Source organism: Ranitomeya imitator, chromosome 1 (genome assembly GCF_032444005.1).
Source record: "Ranitomeya imitator isolate aRanImi1 chromosome 1, aRanImi1.pri, whole genome shotgun sequence".
Taxonomy (NCBI): Eukaryota; Metazoa; Chordata; class Amphibia; order Anura; family Dendrobatidae; genus Ranitomeya; species Ranitomeya imitator.
In genome coordinates this window covers 646,144,002-646,170,993 of record NC_091282.1, presented here as the reverse complement: position 1 = coordinate 646,170,993, position 26,992 = coordinate 646,144,002, and the positions used below count along the sequence as shown (strand labels likewise).

At 42.1% G+C, this 26,992-nt stretch overlaps 1 protein-coding gene across 1 annotated transcript in view; it reads right to left on the bottom strand.

Annotated features, from left to right (window-relative positions):
• Positions 1-322: 322 nt before the first annotated feature.
• Positions 323-26,992, bottom strand: part of INSRR (insulin receptor related receptor) — a 47,175-nt gene continuing 20,505 nt past the window's right edge. The window contains exons 8-22 of the mRNA XM_069728228.1: positions 26,508-26,746; positions 23,442-23,609; positions 17,794-17,974; positions 16,542-16,583; positions 14,092-14,366; positions 13,697-13,833; positions 12,989-13,157; positions 11,972-12,080; positions 4,152-4,222; positions 3,111-3,340; positions 2,839-2,949; positions 2,549-2,708; positions 1,904-2,033; positions 1,508-1,642; positions 323-1,037 (exon numbers count right to left, since the gene is read on the bottom strand). Coding sequence (XP_069584329.1) covers positions 692-1,037; positions 1,508-1,642; positions 1,904-2,033; positions 2,549-2,708; positions 2,839-2,949; positions 3,111-3,340; positions 4,152-4,222; positions 11,972-12,080; positions 12,989-13,157; positions 13,697-13,833; positions 14,092-14,366; positions 16,542-16,583; positions 17,794-17,974; positions 23,442-23,609; positions 26,508-26,746 — 2,503 coding nt within the window. The 3' untranslated portion in view covers positions 323-691. The remainder of the gene's footprint in view (positions 1,038-1,507; positions 1,643-1,903; positions 2,034-2,548; positions 2,709-2,838; positions 2,950-3,110; positions 3,341-4,151; positions 4,223-11,971; positions 12,081-12,988; positions 13,158-13,696; positions 13,834-14,091; positions 14,367-16,541; positions 16,584-17,793; positions 17,975-23,441; positions 23,610-26,507; positions 26,747-26,992) is intronic.

The following is a 26,992-nucleotide window of genomic DNA, read 5'->3' as shown; positions in this document are numbered from 1 at the left end:
AAAAACCCTTAGGTTAACAAATCTTTACATTTTCAGCACTTAAAATAACATTTCTGTAAAATCATCCAACAAATACTTGTTAGGACATCAAGCTGCCTAAAGTGCCATTTCAAGAAGGTGGCCATCACCTTAGTCTTTGACATCCTTTCTAAACAAATTTGTAAAAACCATGCGCTAAAGTGACTGCATAATCAATCATCACACAAAAATCTTAAACTGTGTAATACAAAAATAGGGCATAAATAAAATGTGGGACATCCCTGAGATGCAACTAGAAAACACTGAGATGTGGTGGGGAGGAGAGATCAGACCAGATTCGGGACCAGGTGGACAAAACGTCGATCCTTTATCATCTAGAACTTTACAATAACATTTTTCAAGGTCTATTTTACATAAAAAGCATCTTCTGCCCAACCAAAGTCCACGAGATCACACCAATAAGTCTATAACAGTGGAATTGGCTGTACAAACACCGGGTAAAGACTCTGCTCGACCTTCAGAATCAGAAGAGGACTCTTCCCATGATTAAAAATGGATGTAATTTGAGTAATCAAATTCCATCTCTTGACTACATTGTTGACAGTTAGAAGACTGTCGAGATAATTGCACATCAGTCCAGGCATTTTTTTTTCAGTACTCCGGTAGAGTCTCACATGGGAATTTTGTAATGACCCTCAAAACTTTGAGACTTTCAGTGCTTTGCATTCCCATTCATGTGATAAATGTTCTTTTTGGCACTAGGACTTTTTTTGGCGTTTATGGCACTTAATGCATGGTCCTTCTCAACTTTGTACAAAGAAGCAAAGTTGGAGAATGAGGAGGCTGATGGTGGAGTGTTTTCTAAAAGGGTTTTCTGTGTCTGCTCTTGCTCAAGGTCGGACACTTCATTGGATTCCTTACGTTTGTGGTGGGTGTTGTAAAAAAAGGAGAGCTGCTGGAAACTGGGCTGTAACTCGTCTTTAATACTCTCCAAAATCTGAATGAACGATGGACGATTTTTTGGATTTTTTTGCCAGCACCAACGCATCAAGTCATGCCTGGAAAGAAAGCAAATATTAAACAAGACATATAAATTGTCCACAGAAAAAGAATAGTTGGCTTTAAAGGTCTATGTTAATTTTTTAAAAATTAGGAACAGGACACTTGACCAAGTAGAACAAGGAAAAAGAAGACTGACAGCACTCACTTATTGGGGCGCCAGGTCCACATCCAGGGAACCTTCCTGGATTGTCCACATAGTCCAAAGAAAAACAGAAGACCAGCGCTCCATCCGGGTGTATTGTTCCAAAGTGCAAACTTTATTGAGCCATGTAGCAGCAACGTTTCGACCCAGAGGTCTTTATCAAGCATGATAAAGACCTCTGGGTCGAAACGTTGCTGCTACATGGCTCAATAAAGTTTGCACTTTGGAACAATACACCCGGATGGAGCGCTGGTCTTCTGTTTTTCTTTGGACTCGACCAAGTAGAGTCTTCCTTTGCACAGGGAAGATCCCAAGAACACTTACAGTCGATCAGGACAATTCTCAGGTTTCTCCAAGATTCCGTTGTCCATGACATAGTGAAGGACCTGCTCATTGGCCATGCCTTGGTATGGCTGCTCTGCTAGGGTGGCGATTTCCCAAAGGACCACCCCAAAAGACCTGTAGAAAAAAAAAAAAAAGATCAAAGTGGTGTACCTCTTCTCAGAATGAGCTTAGAACCCAATATTCAGCAGCTTGGGCTAATAAATTCAACCATTATTGATCATGAAATATAGTTTTCAGCATTTTTAATACTTTATTTTCTCGAAAAATTATATATTTGATATATTCCATGTGAAATACAATAAAAAATACAAAGAATTATTTTAAAATATGGACAGTTTTTTTAGTGAGACAACTCATAAGCCAAAGGGGACATACCAGACGTCTGAGTACGGGGTAAAGATTCCATCTTTAAGAGATTCTGGTGACATCCATCGGACAGGAAGAAGGGACTTTCCGCCTTTTCGATAGTAGTCAGTTTCATAAATATCTCGGGTCATGCCAAAATCTGGATTGAAAGAGAAATATTATGTCTACCAAAGACAAATGTATAGTTACTGCTAATCGATAGTGGGCAAATGACCAACTGAGGGGTTTAGGACCTGACGACTATAAAGACTGAGTGCACACAGAACTATCCATATAACGGCTAGGATCCACAAAAAGCATTGTGCTAAAACAGTCAACGATTGGATATGGTCCTCTTGATAAAGAAGACCCAGCTCTGTTTGGTCCAAACATCCATGTTATAGGCTGGTGAGAACTTATTCCAGAAAGTCCAATACAGAGCAAATGGTCCATGGTAACAAAGCTTTCAACCATATTGGTTGTCCCAGTCTATTCCTTTTTTTTTGGCCCATTCTTTAAGCTCTACATCTACTGTATATCTACATATATCTCTTTCCATTGGTAATGATTCCCCCTTTATCAGTTTTGAATGACCATTAGCACAGTAGTACGAGTATAATGAGTCCAAAAAGTGTAACTTTCCTTTGGGCTTTTTTTGTAAAATCAATAACATACCTCCAATTTTTACAGTAAGGTCCTCCGAAACCATGCAGTTACGGGCTGCCAAATCTCGATGTACAAATTTTTTGGCATTCAAATAAGCCATACCATCAGCAATTTCACCTGCCATCTGAATCATTTCCTTTAATGATGGAGGAGTGGCGTTAACATTATTCTGTAAGGCAGAAAAATACTGGGATTATTTTCGAGAGAGGCAAGCGGGGCTTAACAGAGGAAAGCAGGGGCAGCAACAGGGGGCAAGAAAGGTAAAAGGGGGGCAAGAGAGAAGTGAGAGGCATCCGTACCTCATCATCTGCTCTAAGAGAACGTAGATAACTTTTTAGATCTCCTCTGGTCATGAGCTCCATAATAACCAATGCTGGTTGTCCTTGTGACACAACCCCTAGTAGACGAACCTGCCAATTAGAACATGTTTATAGAAAATACATTTAAAGGCTTGTAACAGGTCTTTAAAAACCGAATAGAAGACAGACCTTGTGTTAAATTTTTGGAAAAATCAAATGCGAGAACCAGACACAATCGTATTATGAATGCCCTGCTACAGAGCATCACTTACCACATGATGACAGATGAATGCTTTCATAACAGATGCCTCATTCAAGAAATCAATCCTCTCTCTCATGGTGGCCAACTCATTGACGGTCTTCAATGCCACTCTGGTCACAGTTTCTTCCTTTGCAATATTTCTGGCCTCTCCTTCATACACCATACCAAATGAGCCTTGGCCAAGCTCTTTAATGATGGTAATTTTCTCTCTTGGAAACTCCCACTCATCGGGAATGTACACTGTAATATAGAAATATTAAAATTGCTTTGAGGTCCACATAATTTTGCAGTGACAATAGTATGAGTGTGATGACAGCTTGGCCTTCATGAAGACTCTAGTGAGGACCTTGGTTTTCCCTACAGACCTGGTCTACTGGGTGCCCAAAAGTGTAAAGATCTTGCTCATCAAGCTTCTAGATAGCCTTACTATGTACATGGTCAACCATCAAAATATTGCTTTAATTGTTGTATTATTCCACCTGATTTCCATAAAGGCTTACTTGAAGCCCTGACCACCAAGTCCCAAAAACCTCCATTAAGACTTGGTCCATTGTCCATCCTTCACTGTACTGAAACTTGAAGATTGTTAGATCTTCTAAATAAAAGGAATTCACTATCATCTTTGATGCTGTGTGGTTATGATACTTCAGGTTAATGAAGAAGTCTTCATGGCAATACACATTCAATAGCTGTTGACCAAAAGTGTATTTGACAACAACTTTCCTTTCTGATCTTATTTTTGCTGAGCATACATGTCTTAAGTGTGAAGTAAGCCATTGTCTATGGTATAGCTTATATTCCTTGACGACAAAGGATGAGCCATGCTTAAAATTAACATGTCCAATCCTTTCTGTACCTTATTCTCCAATAGAGGTGCCAAAAATGAAACATCTGCCGAACTTGGCAATTACTTTAGTTGAATGTGTATGGCTGCTTTTAGCCCAGGGAACATTCTTGAACCATTATGAATACTCAAACAACTGAAAATTTCAATTTATGATATCTACACAGTCTCTCAAAAGTAAAAAAAAATTCCTAGCCATGTACTCACTTTCTGAAGCACTGAAATACTCTGGATTAACAGAGGCGTACAGCGCTCCGATGGGGTAGCCGTCATTCTTTCTAAAAAATGAAAGCAAAAAGAACCAAGTTACATCCCTCCACCTTTTATATGCAGCTTTTGCTTTCATTTCAAAATGCAACTCTTTTTCCTTCTAAAATAACCAACAGAACCAATTGTCATAAATATGGGGCCCATCTATCAGTTTGCATTTGTGTCCATCACAGAACCGAAACACAAAGGTGTATTCCTTTATTAGTTATCAAGCCCTGTCGTCCCTGCCCCATCATCATTAACTCGCTGTGATTTCTGGAAAGACCTTGGAGGTAGAACTAATAATAATTAATAATAATTTTATTTATATAGCGCCAACATATTCCGCAGAGCTTTACAAATTATAGAGGGGATTTCTACAGACAATAGACATTACAGCATAACAGAAATCACAGTTCAAAATAGATACCAAGAGGAGTGAGGGCCCTGCTCGCAAGCTTACAAACTATGAGGAAAAGGGGAGACACGAGAGGTGGATGGTAACAATTGCTTTAGTTATTCGGACCAGCCATAGTGTAAGGCTCGGGTGTTCATGTAAAGCTGAACCAGTTAACTGCCTAAGTATGTAACAGTACAGACACAGAGGGCTATTAACTGCATAAAGTGTATGAGAATATGATACGAGGAACCTGATTATGTTTGTTTTGTTTTTTTTGTTTGCTTTTTTTTAATGATAGGTCACACAGGGATCATTAGGTTAATGTGTTGAGGCGGTAGGCCAATCTGAACAAATGAGTTTTTAGGGCACGCTTAAAACTGTGAGGATTGGGGATTAATCGTATTAACCTAGGTAGTACATTCCAAAGAATCGGCGCAGCACGTGTAAAGTCTTGGAGACGGGAGTGGGAGGTTCTGATTATTGAGGATGCTAACCTGAGGTAATTAGCGGAGCGGACGGCACGGGTAGGGTGGTAGACTGAGACCAGAGAGGAGATGTAGGGTGGCGCTGAGCCATGGAGTGCTTTGTGGATGAGGATAGTAGTTTTGTACTGGATTCTGGAGAGGATGGTAGCCAGTGTAATGACTGGCACAAGGTAGAGGCATTGGTGTAACGGTTGGTGAGGAATATGATCCTGGCTGCAGCATTCAGCACAGATTGGAGCAGGGAGAGTTTGGCAAGAGGGAGGCCGATTAGTAGAGCGTTACAGTAGTCCAGACGAGAATTAATAATTGAAACAGTAAGAGTTTTTGCAGAGTCAAAAGTAAGAAAAGGGCGAATTCTAGAAATGTTTTTGAGGTGCAGATAAGAAGAGCGAGCCAGTGATCGGATGTGGGGGGGGGGGGGTTGAATGAAAGCTCGGAATCAAGGATGACCCCAAGGCAGCGGGCATGTTGCTTTGGAGTAATGGTGGAACCGCACACGGAGATGGCAATGTCAGGCAAAGGTAGGTTAGTAGAGGGAGAAAACACGAGGAGTTCAGTTTTTGACAGGTTCAGTTTCAGATAGAGGGAGGACATGATGTTAGAGAGACAGCGGAAATACAATCACTGGTGTTTTCTAAAAAGGTCGGCGTGATAACAGGAGAAGAGGTGTATAATTGGGTGTCGTCAGCATAGAGATGGTACTGGAAACCAAATCTACTGATTGTTTGTCCAATAGGGGCAGTATACAAAGAGAAGAGGAGGGGGCCTAGGACTGATCCTTGAGGAACCCCAACAGTAAGGGGAAGGTGAGAGGAGGAGGAACCAGCAAAACATACAGTGAAGGATCGGTCAGAGAGATAGGAGGAGAACCAGGAGAGAACGGTGTCCTTGAGACCGATGGAGCGGAGCATAGTGAGGAGGAGCTGATGATCCACAGTGTTGAATGCTGCGGAGAGATCAAAGAGAATTAGCATGGAGTAATGACCATTGGATTTAGCTGTTAGTAGGTCATTAGAGACTTTAGTGAGAGCAGTTTCAGTAGAGTGTAAAGAGCGGAAGCCAGATTGAAGAGGGTCGAGAAGAGAGTTATCTGAGAGATAGCGGGTAAGACGGGAGTGGACCAGGCGTTCGAGGAGTATAGAGATGAAGGGAAGATTAGAGACAGGTCTATAGCTAGCGGCACAGTTTTGGTCGAGGAATGGTTTTTTAAGTAATGGATGCATGATGGCATGCTTAAATGAGGAGGGAAAAATACCGGAAGTGAGAGAAAGGTTGAAAGTCTTTGTTAGGTGAGAGGTGACAGCCGGGGAAAGGGACTTGAGGACATGTGACGGAATGGGGTCACTGGTGCAAGTGGTCGGGCGAGAAGATGCAAGGAGCCTGATTACTTCTTCTTCTGTAACTGGTTCAAAGTCAGAGAGTGAACTAGATGCAGTGGGGGAGGGAGGACAGTGCATAGTATGAAGAGATTGGCAGATAATTTCCTGTCGAACGTGGTCAATTTTTTCTTTGAAGTAATTGGCCAGATCGTCAGCGCGGAGATCTGTGGTTGGGGCCTGCACTCTTGGGTTGAGTAGGGACTGGAAAGTGTCAAAGAGATGTTTAGGGTTATTTGACAGTGAGGTGATGAGGGTGTTGAAATAGGTTTGTTTGGAGAGGTGAAGGGCAGAATTGTATGTCTTTAGCATGAACTTATAATGGATGAAATCTTCGGGTAGATTGGATTTTCTCCACAGACGTTCGGCGCACCTGGAGCACCGCTGCAGGAAACGTGTTTGCAGTGTGTGCCACGGTTGTCGCCGTCTGTGCCGAGCTGTTCTATATATAGGAGGTGCAGTTTCATCCAGGGCACTTTGCAGGGTTTCATTGTAATGCTTCAGAGCAGAATCAGGACATGAGATGGAGGAGATTGGGGCCAATGAGGACTGCAAGTTCTTCATAAGTTTCTGGGTGTTAATGGCCTGTATGTTTCTATAAGTGTGGAAAGTTGAGGTGACCTGAGCGGGATGGCAGTTCTCGATAGAGAATGAAAGAAGGTTGTGGTCAGAGAGCGGGAGAGGAGAGTTTGTGAAATCATCCACTGAGCAAAGCCGGGAGAAGACCAAGTCAAGGGAGTTTCCATCTTCATGTGTTGGAGAGTTAGTATGCTGCGAGAGGCCGCAAGAGGAGGTTAGAGATAAAAGGTGAGAAGCAGATGGGGAGAGGGGAGAAGCAATGGGGATGTTGAAATCACCCATGATAAGGGAGGGGGTGTCACAGGAGAGAAAGTGTGGAAGCCAGGTGGCAAAGTGATCCAGGAACTGATGAGAGGGGCCGGGAGGCTGATACACCACCGCCACTCGCATAGAGAAGGGGACGTAGAGTCTGACAGCATGGACCTCAAAGGAAGGGAATACAAGTGAGGGTACTTGGGGGATAATTTAAAAGTTACATTTGGGTGAAAGGAGCAGACCAATGCCTCCACCTGCTCTGTTGTCTGATCTTGGGGTATGAGAAAAGTGTAGTCCACCATATGAAAGAGAAGCAGCAGCGGTGGTGTCTGACTGCTGGATCCAGGTTTCAGTAAGGGCCAGGAGATTAAGACAGTTAGAAAGGAAGAAGTCATGAATGAAGGAGAGTTTATTACATACAGAGCGAGAATTCCAAAGGGCACAATTGAAGGATACAGAAGGCATGCATGGAATATTATAAGGTTAGAGGGGTTTCTGAGTGTAGCAGTTGGGAGGATTGACTGGCTATAACATGGGGGTCCGGGGTTGGGAGAGATGTCTCCAGCAACTAGGAGGAGGATAGAAAGAGTGAGCAGATGGTTAAGTGATTTGTGAGAGCGTCTCTTGTGTTGGATGGTGGGACTGAATGGATCTGTGCTGTTAAGCAATGTGAACAGAGCATGAGTGCTATACATAGGAGATGGGAGGACAGAGGAGCCGATATGGATGGAGTGTAAAGAGTTTATGCAAGGGTGGTGAATGTGAGTGAATGCGGCAGTCAGGATATAGAATATACAAATACATATGATGAGTATTTGCTCTGTTTCAAATGAATAGTGAATATATTTAGTGAATATATTTATATGAACTTCGTTAATATATGGTATTTCTAAAAAATAAAAAGGTGGAAAAACAGAAAAAAGTGGGCTTGTTTTAATAGTCACAAGTAGATCCAATATCTGGGAGATAAACTTTCCACGACTTCCCGTACTTTGATTTATGGCATTGATGAAACATATTTACTGTATCTAATATCCACAAGGCAGACCTGTGATCAGCAGTTCCTGCAGAAATCAGACAAGAGTCACTGGATACAGCAGGTTTCTACTAGATTTTACTGAAAGCAAATAAAAATAAAGAAAGAATTTCTATCCTTTTTTTTCCTCAATCTGGCAGATAACTCGCTGGTATTTTCAGAGAAAATAATCCGATCTCAAGAATAAACATCCCCTGTTTATTGTTTGTGAGGAACGTAGAGGTAGATGTCAGAATGAGTCCGAACAGTCACGTACTCACTAACGTTTCTTTAGATGTTCCTCAAATAGATAGTCTTCCTTGAGACTTTTTGGACTGTGCAATATTTTGCCTCTCGTGAACAATTTTTGACAATGAATTTTGAGCAGATCTCTAGGACTTTGATTTGTGGTGGTTCCTTGCTTCCACTCACTTTTTGTAGTTTAAGAAACCCATGGAGAACTGAAAGTTAACACTTTATGGTGGGAAGAATATATGACTGGAGTTTCTGGAGATGTTCCATCTATAGTTATCAGTCTTTGAGACGTTTGAAAGCTCTGCTCATCGCTTTTGTCAAAAAAGTAAAACAAGAAGTTAAATGCAATTGGCTACAGGTGACAAATAGAACTCAAGCAGTCTCAAGCAAGTTTCTTCAGATATTGCTGCTATAGATATTCTACGTCGAGCCCTTTTTAAAGTTCTGCTCATCGCCTTTGGACTTCTGTCTTTTTCTTTTTTGCTTTTTTGGTTCAAGTTTTTTACAAAAACAATAAGTAGAATTTCAAATAGTCTCAAGTATAGTATCAGGTGTAGTTGTAGGAGCATGATTACCTGATGGTGAGCTGTCTAGATGTGGCATGTACCCTGACACACTTTTCGGACCTCGTCTTTCAAAGGTAACCATGCTCCTACCTACACCTTATACTACGGGTTATTGATTTTGCTTACGTGTGCAGTACTAAATGACATGCGACATGCTCCTACCATAATACTTGCATGATATCTTTCAGTCAATCTCCTCCATTTTTGGCATATACTTTCTCCTGTGATTCACTTCTCTACATGCCTTCAGCACTTTGCACTTTTTTTAATTTTTTTATTTTTTTAACACCAATGGTACATGTCCTTAACTTAATGACTCTGGGCTATTTACTCTTGATACACCTTGTGTAGTTTTGCTACTGACCCTATTCTCTAGCAAGGCTTGTCCATTTGGACACATATATTTGCCTTTACTGCTAACTTTCCATTATTAGCCTATATCTTGGTGTAACACTCTGCATGACATTTTGTTGTATATGCCTCTCTGGTTTATTGCCGTTTTATTCTCAATCCAATTGCTTTATTTTTTTTTTTTTCTGACTCCTCTTGACCTATATTCGGTTTCTTCTCTGTCGGTTTTTAGGTTTCAGGTTTCTTGTCGCATTAGAAACCTATGGTGATCTGAAATTTGACACTTATTGGTGGGACCAATTTGATGTTTCTTGAGATGTTCCTAAGATAGAGATCAGTCTTGCTTGAGACTATTTGAAATTCTACTTATCGCTTTTCTAAAAAACTTAAACCAAAAAGCAAAAAAAAAATAAGACAACTGACCAAAGGTGATGAGTAGAACTTAAAAAAAGGGCTCGACGTAGAGTGATATCTATAGAAGCAATATCTGAAGAAACTTGCTTGAGACTGTTTGAGACTTTTGGAAGCTCTGCTCATCGCTTTTGTCAAAGTAAAACCAGAAGTTAAATACAATTGGCTACCGGTGGCAAATAGAACTCAAAGACTGATATCTATAGATGGAACATCTCCAGAAACTCCAGTCATATATTGGTCCCACCATAAAGTGTCAACTTTCAGTTCTCCATGGGTTTCTAAAACTACAAAAAGTGTGCGGAACCAACGCAAATCTTTTTTGACTCCTCTTGACCTGTATTCGGTTTCTTCTCTGTTGGTATTATTGTACTTATCAGAATGGTCTGCCATTCCATTGTGTGAACATATATATTATTACTATCACTTATTACATGTTGATACTGTATATATGTATTGGTTTGGTTCAGCATGTCTGAACTACAAGAAACATGTAAAATCATAAGAACCACCACAAAACGCAGTCGTAGCATTTTGTTCAAAATTCATTGTCAAAAATTGAATGAACAGTGAAATGGGGCTTTTGGACTTTAATTTGAGGTAGTTCCTTGATTGGTAGGCACTGTACTGTTTAAGGAGGGTGCCTCTCCTCACTTCCATAAGGTTAGCTATTGGTGGGCAGTGTTTAAACTGTAGAGCCAATGAAAGGGGGGTAAATAATACTACAGCCCCTTCCTGGGGAATATAAATTGGCACTACATCTTCCTCTCCTCCTCTGTTTGGGTCCAGGAGGTGCTTGTACCTCCCTCCCACCCTGTTTAATGGTTTTCTGTTCATGTTGAATTTTGTTTATTTTCTAGAATTCAAGTCACAGCGGTAAAGAAAGAAAGGATACATAGGTACGGCTCGTCGGCTGACTTGCCTGTGAATATGTAACAGGGCATTGCGTGGCGAGCGTGGTTTAATTAAATTGAAGTGCCTTTCTAATGGCCGAATTAAAATAGTTTAATAAAGCTGTGACCGACCTTCACCCATCACTTGCTGCTAATTGTATTATTCCTTATGTATTAGTAGTGGGTTGGAGGGCATGCTGGTTGGATATTGTTGGGTCGCCGCAGTCCCTACATGTTTTATGTTTTTTGGAGATCTGAAATATGACACTCATTGTTAGGACCAATATTACTAAAGTTTCTTGAGATGTTAAACTGACACCTATAGCCAGAACTTGAGACCTTTGAAGCCCTACTCATTGCCTCATTTGACTCTTGGACAAGGCTCTTGGACAGTGTTTCTCAACTCCAGTCATCAAGACCCCACAACAGGTCATGTTTTCAGGATTTCCTTAGTATTGCATAGGCGATGGAATTAATGCTTGAGCAGGTGATGAAATTATCATCTGTGCAATACTAAGGAAATCTTGAAAACATGACCTGTTATGGGGTCTTGAGGACTGGAGTTGAGAAACACTGCTCTAGGACCTCAATTTGTGGTGGTTATTGGATTCTACATGGTTTTTTGTAGTGTTAGTTTTTGATGTGTTGTAATTTGTAAAGCTTGTGATTATTGAAGTAGAAACCGCTTCTTATTTGGGGTTTTTAGGAGAAACGTTTTTCCTTTCCTGAAGCAATAATAGATAAGTTTTTTTTATCATGTAACATTTTTTTCACAGTTCATTTTGGAGCAAATTTAATAAAGAGTCATTTCATAGAAGGGATGTGCATTTTTTTTCCCACCTGGTGTTTTTGAAAACCTCTTTAGGAATAAAATCTAAAAAAAAAAACCTCATGAAGAGCAAATTGGATTTCCTATTTGCAGATTTGAAGAGTTTTCTAAACAGAAGCAGGTTTGGGGAAGGATTTTGAAGAAAATCCACAAAAAAAACGAAAAACAAACAAACAAAAAAAACAACAACTTGACACTTCTTACACAGGTATCGAAGAAATAAATGAGTTGATGATTTACAAATGAGGCCTGCTGGGTGTCTCATTGAGTTTGGTCAATGATGTAAGTAAATGGGGTGATGAAGTTGCAGGACAAAAATACCCAGACAATCAAAGAAAAGCAATAACGCAAAAGTCAACCTACCCTTTCCTATTGTAGAAGAAGATGAACAGGGCCAAGCAGGCGATGATGAGCAACAGTAATATCGGCAGCACTTTGAGGATCAGGTAAAAGTTCTCAGACTGCGTCTCTTCTGCAGTAAGCAAATCATCCACACATTAAAAGGTTAATCCCAGATTTTTTTTCTAGAATTTTGTAGTATGGCTCCTGACCAAGTAAAGCAGCTATGTATTACAGAAATGGAGTATATCATATGGTTTATGCCAAATAAACTATCTTCAGCTCGATATAGGAGACTCTTAAAGGGTTGTCTCTTGGAAGATATTTATGGCATATTCATGAGGGTTTCGCCTCTGAAAGTGGCCTATCTAGCAAATGTAGAGAAAATCAAATTTGTACCATTATGTCCTTTAGTTGGCAAGTGCATAGAGGGTGGTCACAGCATTGGCAAGTGCTCCAGCTCTCGACTTTAAACTCACCGCACATGCACGATCTCACAGACAACACAATGGTGCAGAAGTTCATCAGGGCCAAGTAGGCAAAGTTAAGCAGAGTTTTACGTCAGGAACTTGGCAGTTCATTTACAGATTGGAACAAACTTAATGTTGTCAAAAATTTATAAATAGATTTGCAGTTGCACAGAGGTTTTGTTTCGTTTTTTTAAACCTATTCGGAGCTTTAGTAGATATAAGCCATCTGACAGACTCTCTTTATGACTAACAAGTAGGGTGCATGCATTCTAAATATTCTACATATACATGTGTCAATTCGTAAAAAAATTAATAAAGGATTTGCTCTCTGGGGTGCTTCTGTGCACACAGCCATGGGCGAGTGTCATTTTGTTCTGAAAAGATCTTTATATAGTGAGGAACATTTGTTATTTCCGTCAGCTTTTCAACCTATTCCAGTTTTATTCTAAGTATCAACCCACATCTCCTTTATGACCTTGACTTAGTACTGTCAATTTTATCAAAATCTTTTCTAAACATTAAATTTTACTATTTTCAGTGCAATTTTCTATAGATATCAAAGTTGTCTCACTTGGGCCAGGCACAAAGAAAACGATGGGCTCTGTCCATGATCCATTGCCTGCCAAAGACGTGACTCTGATGCGGGCGGAATAGTTCCCATGTTGGACCAGAGTGAGGTGGACACCTTTATATTTTTGGAATCTCTGGCGGGAGACACACACCACTGTTGAGGGTCCTTCCTGCAAGAGATATTTGGACATTAAAACTTGAAAATTAACCAATTTTAGTTGATCGGATATTTCCAGTTTTATGCATTTGACATTTTCATTTTGTTTGCTAGTCTTCAAGTCCTTGGCATACCAATAGGGTGCAACATTTGGAAGGGGCTAGAGATGAGGAGATCGATTTGTGGGACTCCGGTCAAGCATCCAGGTCAATGGTACCTGGCGGATAGACAGGAGGCCTGCAAATCTCTTACCTTCTGGCATCCATGGTGCGGCTTTAGACCAGCCAGGGCTGGCACAACGTCATCTGTGTATCACGTCATTCAGATGACAATGTCCCAGTCCTGACAAATCAAATGCAATGTCAGAGATGCAGGAAGGTAAGAGATTAGTGGTCCTCCAGTCCAGCTGCCATGTACCTTTGACCTCAACATTGGCCCGAAGTCTCACAAATCGATTCCCTCATCTCTAGCCCCTTCAAAATGTGGCACCCAATTTATATCTCTCTGGAAAAAATGTAAACAATCGATCCTCTTCCAGTTGTAGACTCTTACCTCATGCTCCCGCTTGTACTTGATTTCATACTTTAAGATTAAACCATTAGGATTCTCTGGCTCTTCCCATTTCATGAGGATGGCATTCTGTCCAGTGGACATCCAGGTAATGTTACCTGCTATATTATCGGCGTGTGCTAAAAGGAAAAAAAATATATAATAATAAAATAAATAAATAAATAAATAAATAAATAAATAATAATAATAATAATAATAATAATAATAATAATAATAATAATAATAATAATAATAATAATAATAATAATAATAATATATATATATATATATTATTTATTTAAATCATTGATAGCCAGGGAGTATCCTTAACTACCCATAACTTAGGATTTAACCCGTGCACTTGTTTTTTTAACATTGTGTTTAACGAAAGAACTTACGATTCGGCATAGTTCTGGCAAATACAAAGGTTGCTGCACTACATCCGACAATATCGGCAGCGTGGTTACAAGCATGGATGTCAATCCTGTACTCTGTGAAGTGTCTCAGGTTGGATATAACCATTCTGTCTCGGTAGATCTTGTCCTTGTAGGTAAAAGGTTTGGATTCCACGGCAGTGTTGTTGATGGTATGACTTGAAGTCCCCTCTACTATGGATATGTTCCCTTGAGCTTCTCCAATTATTCCAGACACATCCCTTTTTTTAATTCGAGATCTGAGAAGATTCCAAAAGTTAAAAAGGGAAGCCATCTATCAGTAGTTATGGCCAAAAAGAAAAGTCGACATTTCAGAAATCAAGGCAGCCGTTAAAAACAAAAACATTTTGTCAATAAAATTAAAAAAATAAAAAAAGCAACATGTCACCCGACAGAGTAAAAGCTTGGAACAAAGCACAGCAGCTCAGAAGCCAGGCATGATCACAACTGACACCTCAAGTCTCTTTCTTCTGGGTTTGGTCACAGCAGGAATCCATCCCAAATACCCATAATGGAGAAATAAATTATTTTTTTTGGTCCAAAATCAAAGCCTTCTGGCAATTTTAGCTTAAAAAAAAAAAAAAAAAAAAAAAAACTCACCAATTGCAGGACACATTCTTTCAGGAAACATTAGGTTCCCCTAATCGAGGATTTTACAGCGATGCCTTAATTTGACCACTTTAGGTGTCAATATACCTTAGTTTCTCATCATTTTTCAAAAGTTTTTCTATACTAATAGTTGACTTTCCACTAAGCTGGAATTCAAGAATACAACTAAATCTCTTTCAACCCATTTACTGACCTCCCAGCTTTCTTATACGTCCAATGTATGAGATTTTTAGAAAACAGGTTATTTATTAGACTTTTTTATTTTTGAAAGCTTGAGATTTGAGACGGTCTTTCCTCAAGGACCACACACACACACACACAAAAAAAAAGTGATTGTGGATGCAGTCTATCACAAGCCCTCTTCAAATGCTACAAACAAACCCTTCCCCCCACTGAATGCCACAACAAGGATTGAGGATAGGTGGCTTCCCTTTGTCAAAGAGAGATAAAACGACTTGCTCTGAGCTTCAAACTCAGTGTCAACCAAGAGTCACAGTCAACTGTGTGTCATGTCAGGCCATTAATCTCTAGATTATTATCAGTCTTAAATGATCTGAGGGAGTATTTTTTATCCTAATAGAGACTGCCAGCTGAGGTGTGGAGACTTAGGGTACCGTCACACTATACGATTTACCTACGATCACGACCAGCGATATGACCTGGCCGTGATCGTAGGCAAATTGTAGTGTGGTCGCTGGGGAGCTGTCACACAGACAGCTCTCCAGCGACCAACGATGCCGAGGTCCCTGGGTAACCAGGGTAAACATCGGGTAACTAAGCGCAGAACCGCGCTTAGTTACCCGATGTTTACCCTGGTTACAAGCGTTAAACTAAAAAAAAACAAACAGCACATACTTACATTCTGGTGTCCGTCAGGTCCCTTGCCGTCTGCTTCCCGCACTCAGTGACTGCCGGCCGTAAAGTGAAAGTGAAAGCACAGCCGCTGTGCTCTGCTTTCACTTTACGGCCGGCAGTCACAGTGCGGGAAGCAGACGGCAAGGGACCTGACGGACACCAGAATGTAAGTATGTGCTGTTTTTTTTTTTTTAGTTTAACGCTTGTAACCAGGGTAAACATCGGGTAACTAAGCGCGGTCCTGCGCTTAGTTACCCGATGTTTACCCTGGTTACAAGCGAACGCATCGCTGGATCGCATCGCTAGATCGCTAGATCGGTGTCACACACACCGATCTAGCGATAACAGCGGGAGATCCAGCGATGAAAGAAAGTTCTAAACGATCTGCTACGACGTACGATTCTCAGCAGGATCCCTGATCGCTGCTGCGTGTCAGACACAGCGATATCGTAACGATATCGCTGGAACGTCACGAATCGTACCGTCGTAGCGATCGAAATGGTATAGTGTGACGGTACCCTTAATAATTCAAGGTTGGAATAAAGTAGGGTATGGAGGCATGCAAAGCCACCTACATGCACGGGAAGCCAGCAAATTAGAAAGCAGAGGTCTAGAGTGGAAGCGTTCTTGTTGGATCAAGGATGATAACCATTTCAGAAGTGGCCAAGTTGCTGACCGGCAAATTACAAGTCCACCAAGAGGGTAGTCTTATCCAGATATAGAACCATTAACGATATTAACTGATACCATTGTGGATTTTTGGTTTTACAAAAATGGTTGTAGTCGGCAAACTTAGGGGATATTAAAGAATTCATGCTCAGAACCAGGAACATGTATGATCCCAAAACATAAGGTGGACCATCACAGAGACCAGTACTGTAAAAGTCTACATAGACTGAACTTATAACGACTGAAGGAGTTATCATTAAGTTGTTGGCAATCTAGCTCACCTCTGATTATTCTTGTTGATTAAAGTCACTTTCCATGGAGGCCTACAAATAAAGCCATGTATTACAAGTGAACCATCCCATATCTTGCAAAATTCAGGAGATTGGAGACACAGCAAGAGATATCGATGAATATACATGCATAGCAATATTTTGAGTGGATCCATGGACCAATCAAAAGCCAGATTACCACATGTCGAGTAAAGGTTGATTACAGACTTTGACAAGGACTCTTCCTAATGTTGAACCCAAAGATCTTCAAAGTGACCAAACCAACACTGGACCAGATTAATCAAGACTGGAGTTTTGTACTCAGTCTTGATGAAGATTGTAGGGGAGTAAGATACACCTCACAGTGAATTTGGCTCATCTTTCTGCTGCCGCTTTTTTGGTGTAATTGCTGATGAATTTGACAATCATCACACCGCCTCCTTGCAAAGTTTTGCCCAATTTTTCAAGTACCGTAGTTGCAATATTTTTACGCACATTTCAGGCACTTTTACACCAGAATACTGGTGACAACAGCTTGATAAATTAGGGTTTAGTTTGACTTCCCCATTTTGGTTTCTTGTTCTTTCATCTATCTGCTGACCATGGACATGGGGATCAAGAACACTCTGATTTAAGTATTGTACTGATAAGTATGTGTGAAGAGATTTCTGAAAGTCTCTTGCTCTCCAGCAATTGTCAACTGAGGATTCCTGCAGGAGAGCCTTGTTTTAAGAATAAAAAAAGATATCTCAAGGCTGACATACTAAATAAAACCATATGAAAGATAAAAGTTGTCCGTAATGGCAGATTCTAACTATAGCGAACAATCGTTTACAGTTTCAGTGGAACAAACTATGGGTTATTTTGACCAATGCCCAAACAAAGGAAGGAGTGAGGATCGCTACTGTTCAAAACATCGAGCAGAAATGTTGGAATATTTTGGCCAATGATAAGCACTGGCTGTATAATCAGCCGAAAAAAAATCTGACACATCTAATGGTCCAAGATGTTATTTTCCTCGAGACCAACGATTGTTCTTTGGCCAATTTTTGTCTTATGTGCATGAACCTTTATATTAAATTACCTGTGTTTTTACAGAATATTTTGAGGACAGTGGAAGACTTAACACTATAGTATGTAACTTTCCTTGTGACGGCTTCATTTGCAACTTTTTGAAAAATGTTTCCCCCCCCCAATATAAAAAAACTCTCTTGCTGACCTGGCTTGGTTAGTCTATAGAAGAACAATAAAACTTAGCTCTTACTTTGGTATGAAGATAGTGTGCCTCAAAAAGTTCTCAAACTTCTTCTGAAAGGACTCTTCATGCATGTCCAGGGGCTGGCCACCGTTTTTTTGACAGGGGCAGCACTTATCTTCGGCGTCTAGACTGTCGTCTTCATCGTTATCAAACCTGGTATCAGCACTGCTGGTGGGAAGCTTCAGACCTGCAGAAAAACAATGGGTTTTGGAGGACTATTGCAAGTGGAAATTAGACCTACGGAAATGTGAAGGCTAAAGGCTAAAGGTACCGTTACACTAAACGACTTAAGGTACCTTCACACATAACGATATCGTTATCAATATCGTTGCTTTTTGTGACGTAGCAACGATATCGTTAAGGAAATCGTTCTGTGTGACAGCGACCAACGATCAGGCCCCTGCTGGGAGATCGTTGGTCGCTGAGGAAAGTTTATTTCGTCGCTGGACTTCCCGCTGACATCGCTGGATCGGCGTGTGTGACACCGATCCAGCGATGTCTTCACTGGTAACCAGGGTAAACATCGGGTTACTAAGCGCAGGGCCGCGCTTAGTAACCCGATGTTTACCCTGGTTACCAGCGTAAAAGTAAAAAAAACAAACACTACATACTTACCTACCGCTGTCTGTCCCCGGCGCTCTGCTTCTCTGCACTCCTCCTGCACTGGCTGTGAGCGTCGGTCAGCCGGAAAGCAGAGCGGTGACGTCACCGCTCTGCTTTCCGGCCGCTGTGCTCACAGCCAGTGCAGGAGGAGTGCAGAGAAGCTGAGCGCCGGGGACAGACAGCGGTAGGTAAGTATGTAGTGTTTGTTTTTTTTACTTTTACGCTGGTAACCAGGGTAAACATCTGGTTACTAAGCGCGGCCCTGCGCTTAGTAACCCGATGTTTACCCTGGTTACCCGGGGACCTCGGGATCGTTGGTCGCTGGAGAGCTGTCTGTGTGACAGCTCTCCAGCGACCAAACAGCGACGCTGCAGCGTTCGACATAGTTGTCGGTATCGCTGCAGCGTCGCTGAGTGTGAAGGTACCTTTACCAAAGATCACGACCAGCGATACGACCTGGCCGTGATCGTTGGTAAGTCGTTGTGTGGTCGCTGGGGAGCTGTCACACAGACAGCTCTCTCCAGCGACCAACGATCCGGGGAAAGACTTCAGCATCATTGAAACTGTCTTCAACGATGCCGAAGTCCCCGGGTAACCAGGGTAAACATCGGGTTACTAAGTGCAGGGCCACGCTTAGTAACCCGATATTTACCCTGGTTACCACTGTAAAAGTAAAAAAAAAACAACAAAAAAAAAACACTACATACTTACATTCCGATGTCTGTCACGTCCCCCGGCGTCAGCTTCCCTGCACTGACTGTGTCAGCGGCGCCGGCCGTAAAGCAGAGCACAGCGGTGACGACATCGGAATGTAAGTATGTAGTGTTTTTTTTTTTTTTTTTTTTTACTTTTACAATGGTAACCAGGGTAAATATCGGGTTACTAAGCGCGGCCCTGCACTTAGTAACCCGATGTTTACCCTGGTTACAGGTGAACACATCGCTGGATCGGCGTCACACACGCCGATCCAGCGATGACAGCGGGTGATCAGCGACCAAAAAAAGGTCCTGATCATTCCCCACGACCAACGATCTCCCAGCAGGGGCCTGATCTTTGGTCGCAGTCACACATAAGGAGATCATTAGCGAGATCGTTGCTACGTGACAAAAAAGCGTGACGCTGCAACGATATCGTTAACGATATCGTTATGTGTGAAGGTACCTTAAGTAGGCATCTGCTTAGGTCATGTTTTATTGACTTTCAGGAGTCCATATAATCATACCATGACTGAGTTGGCATAATGCCTGGTGCAAGTTTGGCACAGAGGAACATTCTGTTGGTGTCTGATGAAATAACTATGCAATTATACATGTTCATCCTCTTGACAATGCGATACATTCTCTTCGTGGAAAACGCGGACCACGTATCTAACCAGATTTGTTGATGATAACCTTATTTTGGAAACAAGCAGAGTTCTCCGCTCCAATGGCTAAGAAGTTTATGCCGGGCTGGGTTTTTTTATGGTTGTTTTTTGAAACTACAATCCTGTGTAAGCTCCGGCCGGAAAGCAGAGCACAGTGGTGACGTCACCGCTGTGCTTTCCGGCTGGCGCTCACAGTCAGTGCAGAGAAGCACAGCGCCGGGGGACAGACACCGGAATGTAAGTATGTAGTGTTTGGTTTTTTTTCACGTTTACGCTGGTAACCAGGGTAAACATCGAGTTACTAAGCGCGGCCCTGCGCTTAGTAACCCGATGTGTGACAGCTCTCCAGCGACCACACAGCGACGCTGCAGCGATCGGGATCGTTGTCTAGATCGCTGCAGCATCGCTAAATGTGACGGTACCTTTAGGGTTGTGGTTATGGTTGAGATTAGGTTTAGGGGAGTGTTAGGGTTAGGTTTGTGGTTAGGATTAGGGTTAGAGATGGGATTAGGGTTAAGGGTGTGTTGAAGTTAGGGTTGGAGTTAGAATTGGGGGGGGGGTTCCACTGTTTAGGTACATCAGGGGGTCTCCAAAAGCGACATGGCGCCACCATTGATTCCAGCCAATTTTGTATTCAAAAAGTCAAACGTTGCTCCCTCCGTTCTGAGCCCTGCCATGCACCCAACAGTGGCTTTCCCCTAGTTACGGCATATTGGCGCACTCAGGAGAAATTGCACATCAAATTTTGTGGTCCATTTTCTCCTGATACCCTTGTGAAAATTAAAAAAAAATTGGTTCCAATGAAATTTTTGTGTGAAAAAAGTAAAATGTTCATGCTTTCATTCCACATCGCTTTAGTTCTCGCGAAGCACCTGAAGGGTTAATAAACTTCTTGAATGTGGTTTTGCGCACCTTAAGGGGTGCAGTTTTTAGAATGGTGTCACTTTTGGGTATTTTATGTTATACAGACCCCCCCAAACTCACTTCAAATGTGAGGTGGTCCCTAAAAAAAATGGCTTGTAAGTTTTGTTGGAAAAATGAGGTATCCAAAATTGTGCTGATGTAAAGTAGACATGTGGGAAATGTTATTTATTAACTATTTTATGTGACACCACTCTAAGTGTACAAAAATTAAAAGTTTGAAAATTGCAAAACTTCACAATTTTTGCCACATTTCTGTTTTTTTTTCCATGAATAAACGCAAGTTACAATATATCGAAAAAAAAATTGCCACTAACATGAAGTACAATATGTCACAAAAAAAAAAAACAGTCTCAGAATCAGTGGGATACATTGAAGCGTTCCAGAGTTATAACCACATAAAGTGACAGTGGTCAAAATTGTAAAAATTGGCTTGGTCATTAAGTACCAAGTCAGTAAGGGATTAAATGAAGGTCTTTATTAAGGGAAAAAGAAATCCAAATCTCCAGGGATCTGTGTGAAAAAGTGATTGCCCCGCCCCCAAAACATAAGCCACAGTTAATTTATCACATCTTTGGGAAGTGGAGTTTAATATCCCTAGGCCTGAATACTGCCACACCTGTTCTCAATCAAGAAATCACTTACATACTGTAGAACCTGCCTGACAAAGTGAAGTAAATCAATGAATCCTCAAAAGCTAGAGACATCATGCCACAACCCAAAGAAATTCTGCAACAAATTAGAAACAAAGTAGATAAGATCTATTAGTCTGGAAAAAGTTATGGAGCCATTTTGAAAGGACTCCAGAAAACCACAGTGAGAACCTTTCCAGCAGTGGCCAGCTGACCAAAATTACCCCAAGAGGGCAGTGACGAGTCATTAAAGAGGTCATACAACAAGACCTAAAGAACTGAAGCCTCACTTGCATCAGTTAAGGTCAGTGTTCATGACTCCACCATAAGAAAGAGACTGGGCAAAAATGGCCTGCATGGAACAGTTCAAGACTACAACCACAGCTGAGTAATAAGAACATAAACATCTCAGTTTTGCCACAAAGCATATTGATGATACCCAAGACTTTTGGGAGAATACTCGGGGGGAGTGACTGTTATGATCTGGTAATTCAGTACCACAATGGACATAAAAGTCAGAGCACATACAGTGACCTGACAATAACCCAAAAACATAGAACGAGCTCTGAGACGTGGGAACTCTGCTGACCGCCGTGGATTGCGCCTAACGCTCCCTATGCAACTCGGCACAGCCTGAGAAACTAGCTATCCTGAAGATAGAAAATAAGCCTACCTTGCCTCAGAGAAATACCCCAAAGGAAAAGGCAGCCCCCACATATAATGACTGTGAGTTAAGATGAAAAAACAAACGTAGAGATGAAATAGATTTAGCAAAGTGAGGCCCGACTTTCTGAACAGAGCGAGGATAGGAAAGGTAACTTTGCGGTCAACACAAAACCCTACAAACAACCACGCAAAGGGGGCAAAAAGACCCTCCGTACCGAACTAACGGCACGGAGGTACACCCTCTGTGTCCCAGAGCTTCCAGCAAGCAAGAAAAAAAACAAATAAGCAAGCTGGACAGAAAAAAACAGCAAACAAATAGCAAAAGCAGAACTTAGCTATGCAGAGCAGCAGGCCACAGGAACGATCCAGGAGGAAACCGGTCCAATACTAGAACATTGACTGGAGGCCAGGATCAAAGCACTAGGTGGAGTTAAATAGAGCAGCACCTAACGACTTCACCACATCACCCGAGGAAGGAAACTCAGAAGCCGCAGTACCACTCTCCTCCACCAACGGAAGCTCACAGAGAGAATCAGCCGAAGTACCACTTGTGACCACAGGAGGGAACTCTGCCACAGAATTCACAACAAGTGACAAAACAAATTTGAACTTTTTGGAAGGTGCATGTTCCATTATATTATTATGTTATTATAGAACATAGCATTTCAGAAAAGGAACATCATACCAACAGTAAAATATGGTGGTGGTAGTGTGATAGTCTGGGGCTGTTTTGATGCATCAGGACTCGGAAGACATGCTGTGTTAAATGGAACCATGAATTCTGCAGAGTACCAAAAAATCCTGAAGGAGAAGGTCTGTCCATCTGTTCATGACCTCAAGCTGAAGTGCCCTTGGGTTATTCAGCAGGACAATGTTCCAAAACACACCAGCAAGTTCACCTCTGAATAGCTTAAGAAATGCAAAATTAAGACTTTGGAGTGGCCTAGTCAAAGTTCTGACTTTAAATCACATTGAGATGCTGTGGCTGGATCTTAAAAAAAGAGGTTCAAGCTCGAAAACCTCCCAATATGGCTGAATTACAGTAATTCTGCAAGGATGAGTGGGCAAAAAATTCTTCCAAAGCATTGTAAAAAATTCATTGCAGGTTATCGCATACACTTGATTGCAGTTGTTGCTGCTAAGGTTGGCCAATCAGTAATTAGATTTAGGGGCAATCACGGTTTCACACAGGGCCTTGTAGGTTTGGATTTCTTTTTCCCTTAATAAGAAAAACCTTCATTTCTAAACTGCATTTTGTTATTACTTGTGTTATCTTTGTCTAATATTTACATTTGTTTGATGATCAGAAACATTTGTGTGTGATAAACACGCAAAAAGAATAGGAAATCAGGAAGGGGCTAACACTTTTTCACACAACTGTACATATTACTATCTAATCCTAAACCATGGTCAGAGCCAACACATAGCTTGAGATCTTCCTCTGGTCTGTAAGCAGATGACATACTAACCTTTCGTACAGTAATCGTTGGTGTACAGCTCCTGATTTTCTACCATCTGCTGCCAAAGCACGAGGTAGTAGCTGATGTTCCCATTGCGTTGTGTTGGAGGCTTCCATCGAACAATTAGATGTGAAGAAGAGTTGGACATGATCATAACGTCTTGAGGAACAGTGGGTGCTGCAGATGTGAGAAGAAAAAAAACATGTAAAAAGAATAAGTTGAATAATTTAAACCTATCCCGTTTCACCAGCAAACAAAATGTAAAGCCATGCATCCAACCATTTTCACAGTAAAAAATAAATAAAAAAAAAAAATATATATATATACCGTATATACTCGAGTATAAGCCGAGATTTTCAGCCCAAATTTTTGGGCTGAAAGTGCCCCCCTCGGCTTATACTCGAGTCACGGTAGCGGTGGGGTCGGCAGGTGAGGGGGTGAGGGCGCTGGGGTATACTTACCTAGTCCCAGCGATCCTCGCGCTGTCCCTGCCGTCCCACGGTCTTCGGCGCTGCAGTTTCTTCCTCTCTTCAGCGGTCACGTGGGACCGCTCATTACAGAAATGAATAAGCGGCTCCACCTCCCATAGGGGCGGAGCTGCTTATTCATTTCTCTAATCAGCGGTGCCGGTGACCGCTGATAGAGAAAGAAGCTGCGGCACCGAAGACAGGAGGGGACAGCGCGAGGATCGCCAGGACTAGGTGAGTATGTTATATTCACCTGTCCTCGTTCCAGCCGCCGGGCGCCGATCCATCTTCCCGGCCGGCGCCTCCATCTTCCCGGCGTCTCTGCTCTCTGACTGTTCAGGCAGAGGGCGCGATGACGCATACAGTGTGCGCGGCGCCCTCTGCCTGATCAGTCAGAGCAGAGACGCCGGGAAGATGGAGGCGCCGGAACGAGACGCCGGGAGCTGCAATCAAGGGAGGTGAGTATGTGTTTTTTTTTCTTTATTGCGGCAGCGGCGGCACAAATTTATGTGGAACATCTATGGGGCACAGTGAACGGTGCAGAGCACCGTATATGGCACAGCACAGCTATGGGGCACAGTGAACGGTGCAGAGCACCGTATATGGCACAGCACAGCTATGGGGCACAGTGAACGGTGCAGAGCACCGTATATGGCACAGCACAGCTATGGGGCACAGTGAACGGTGCAGAGCACCGTATATGGCACAGCACAGCTATAGGGCACAGTGAACGGTGCAGAGCACCGTATATGGCACAGCACAGCTATGTATGGGGCACAGTGAACGGTGCAGAGCACCGTATATGGCACAGCACAGCTATGTATGGGGCACAGTGAACGGTGCAGAGCACCGTATATGGCACAGCACAGCTATGTATGGGGCACAGTGAACGGTGCAGAGCACCGTATATGGCACAGCACAGCTATGTATGGGGCACAGTGAACGGTGCAGAGCACCGTATATGGCACAGCACAGCTATGGGGCACAGTGAACGGTGCAGAGCACCGTTTATGGCACAGCTATGGGGCACAGTGAACGGTGCAGAGCACCGTATATGGCACATCTATGGGGCACAATGAACGGTGCAGAGCACCGTATATGGCACAGCTAGGGGGCACAATGAACGGTGCAGAGCACTATATGGTTCACACCTATGGGGAAATATGAACGGTGCAGAGCACTATATGGCACAGCTATGGGGAAATAATGATCTATTTTTATTTTTGAAATTCACCGGTAAATGCTGCATTTCCACCCTAGGCTTATACTCGAGTCAATAAGTTTACCCAGTTTTTTGTGGCAAAATTAGGGGGGTCGGCTTATACTCGGGTCGGCTTATACTCGAGTATATACGGTATATATATATATATATATATATATATATATATATAGCAATTATCCCATACTTTTAGGAAGAGTTTTCAGCAGTTTTCTTGTAATCCTGCCTCCTGATTATAATGGCTGACCATACATACACCATCCTTCAATCACTATAGGTAATGTTACAACCCCACCTACTTTCACAATAATCTTTGCACATGCTCATTGTATGCTTTATGCTTCAATAAAAAAAAGATAGAGGAAAACGTATGTTCATTGCTACTAAATGTAGATCAATATTTTTAATAAAGAAAGTGATAAGGGCAAAAAAATGTTTTAAAAAATGCATTTCAGCAAAAACCTGAACAGTAGAAGGTTAGATGGAAGAAATAACACATTATATAGTAAAATTCGGTTCAGGAGACCGGCCACAGTCCATGATTTGTGAATTTGGCCTCAGACCGGGCTCACTAAGGTGTAACTGGTTTAAACTGAAGACACCCAGCAGGTGAATGGAGGCTTAGGCTTCTTTCACACTTGCATTGTGTGACGTCCGTCGTAATCCGTCGTTTTGGGAACAAAACGGATCCTGCAAATGTGCCCGCAAGATGCGTTTCTTTCCCATAGACTTGTATTGCCGACGGATCGCGACGTATGGCCATACGTCACGTCCGTCGTGCACTGGATGCGTCGTGTTTTGGCAGATCGTCGGCACGAAAACACGTTCAAGGGAACGTTTTTTCGTACGTCGCATCGTCCATTTCCTACTGCGCATGTGCGGCTGGAACTCTGCCCCCTCCTCCCCGGACTTTAGAATGGGCAGCGCATGCGTTGAAAAACTGCATCCGCTGCCCACGTTGTGCCACATTTTCAAAACGTGCGTCGGTACGTCGCGCCGACGCTTAGCGACGGACCCGTACCGACGCAAGTGTGAAAGAAGCCTTAGTCAAATCAACCAGTACCCGACTGTATGCTGATGAGAGGCAAGAAGCTAGAAGCAGCCGTCTACAGATGGACTTCTATTTCTTTGGAGGCATCTATTTTGGCCGATATAATTCCTCAACAATAAGGAAGAAAACTAAATTTGCGCATTTTTCCCCATGGGACATTGCCAAAAATCTCAAATCTTTGAGGCCTGATAAAAAAAAAGTTTAATTAATCATATATAAAAGCAGATATATTAAGCTCATGACACATAAGGGTGGCATCAATCTAAGGGAAAAAATTCTTACTCTGGATCAACAGCATTGAGTTGGTATTTATTTTATCCACATTGAGGTGATCCTACCTGCTGGTTTAGTCCGAATATAAACCACATCACTCTGCGCTCCAAAGCTCTCGCCTTCCTCCGCTGTGGTCAGAGTGATGGCTCGGACATATATCGCGTACTGCGTCCAAGGTTTAAGGTTTAGCAAAGTGATACTCGGTTCTTGTTCGGTGTTCAAAGGCAGCTCTACATCAACAACGTTCCAGCTGTTGGCCCCACAGGTGTCTTGTCCAAGGTACTCCGATATATTCTGGAAAGGTCTGGAGAGCAGAACAAGGTGGAAGATTTTTGAAGACATGAGAACATGAAATGGTGATGCCTACAAAACTCCTTATAGAGAAATTATATACAATTGTGTTTCATTGCGAAATTTAAGAAAAAGGTGACATTCAATGTTGACTATGCAAACTAGAGCACAGTCATCCAAACCTGACAATTTTGGTAGGATTGGCTTTCCGTGTAAATGATGACAGCTAAAATAAGGATCAGGCCAAAATCATTTGTCA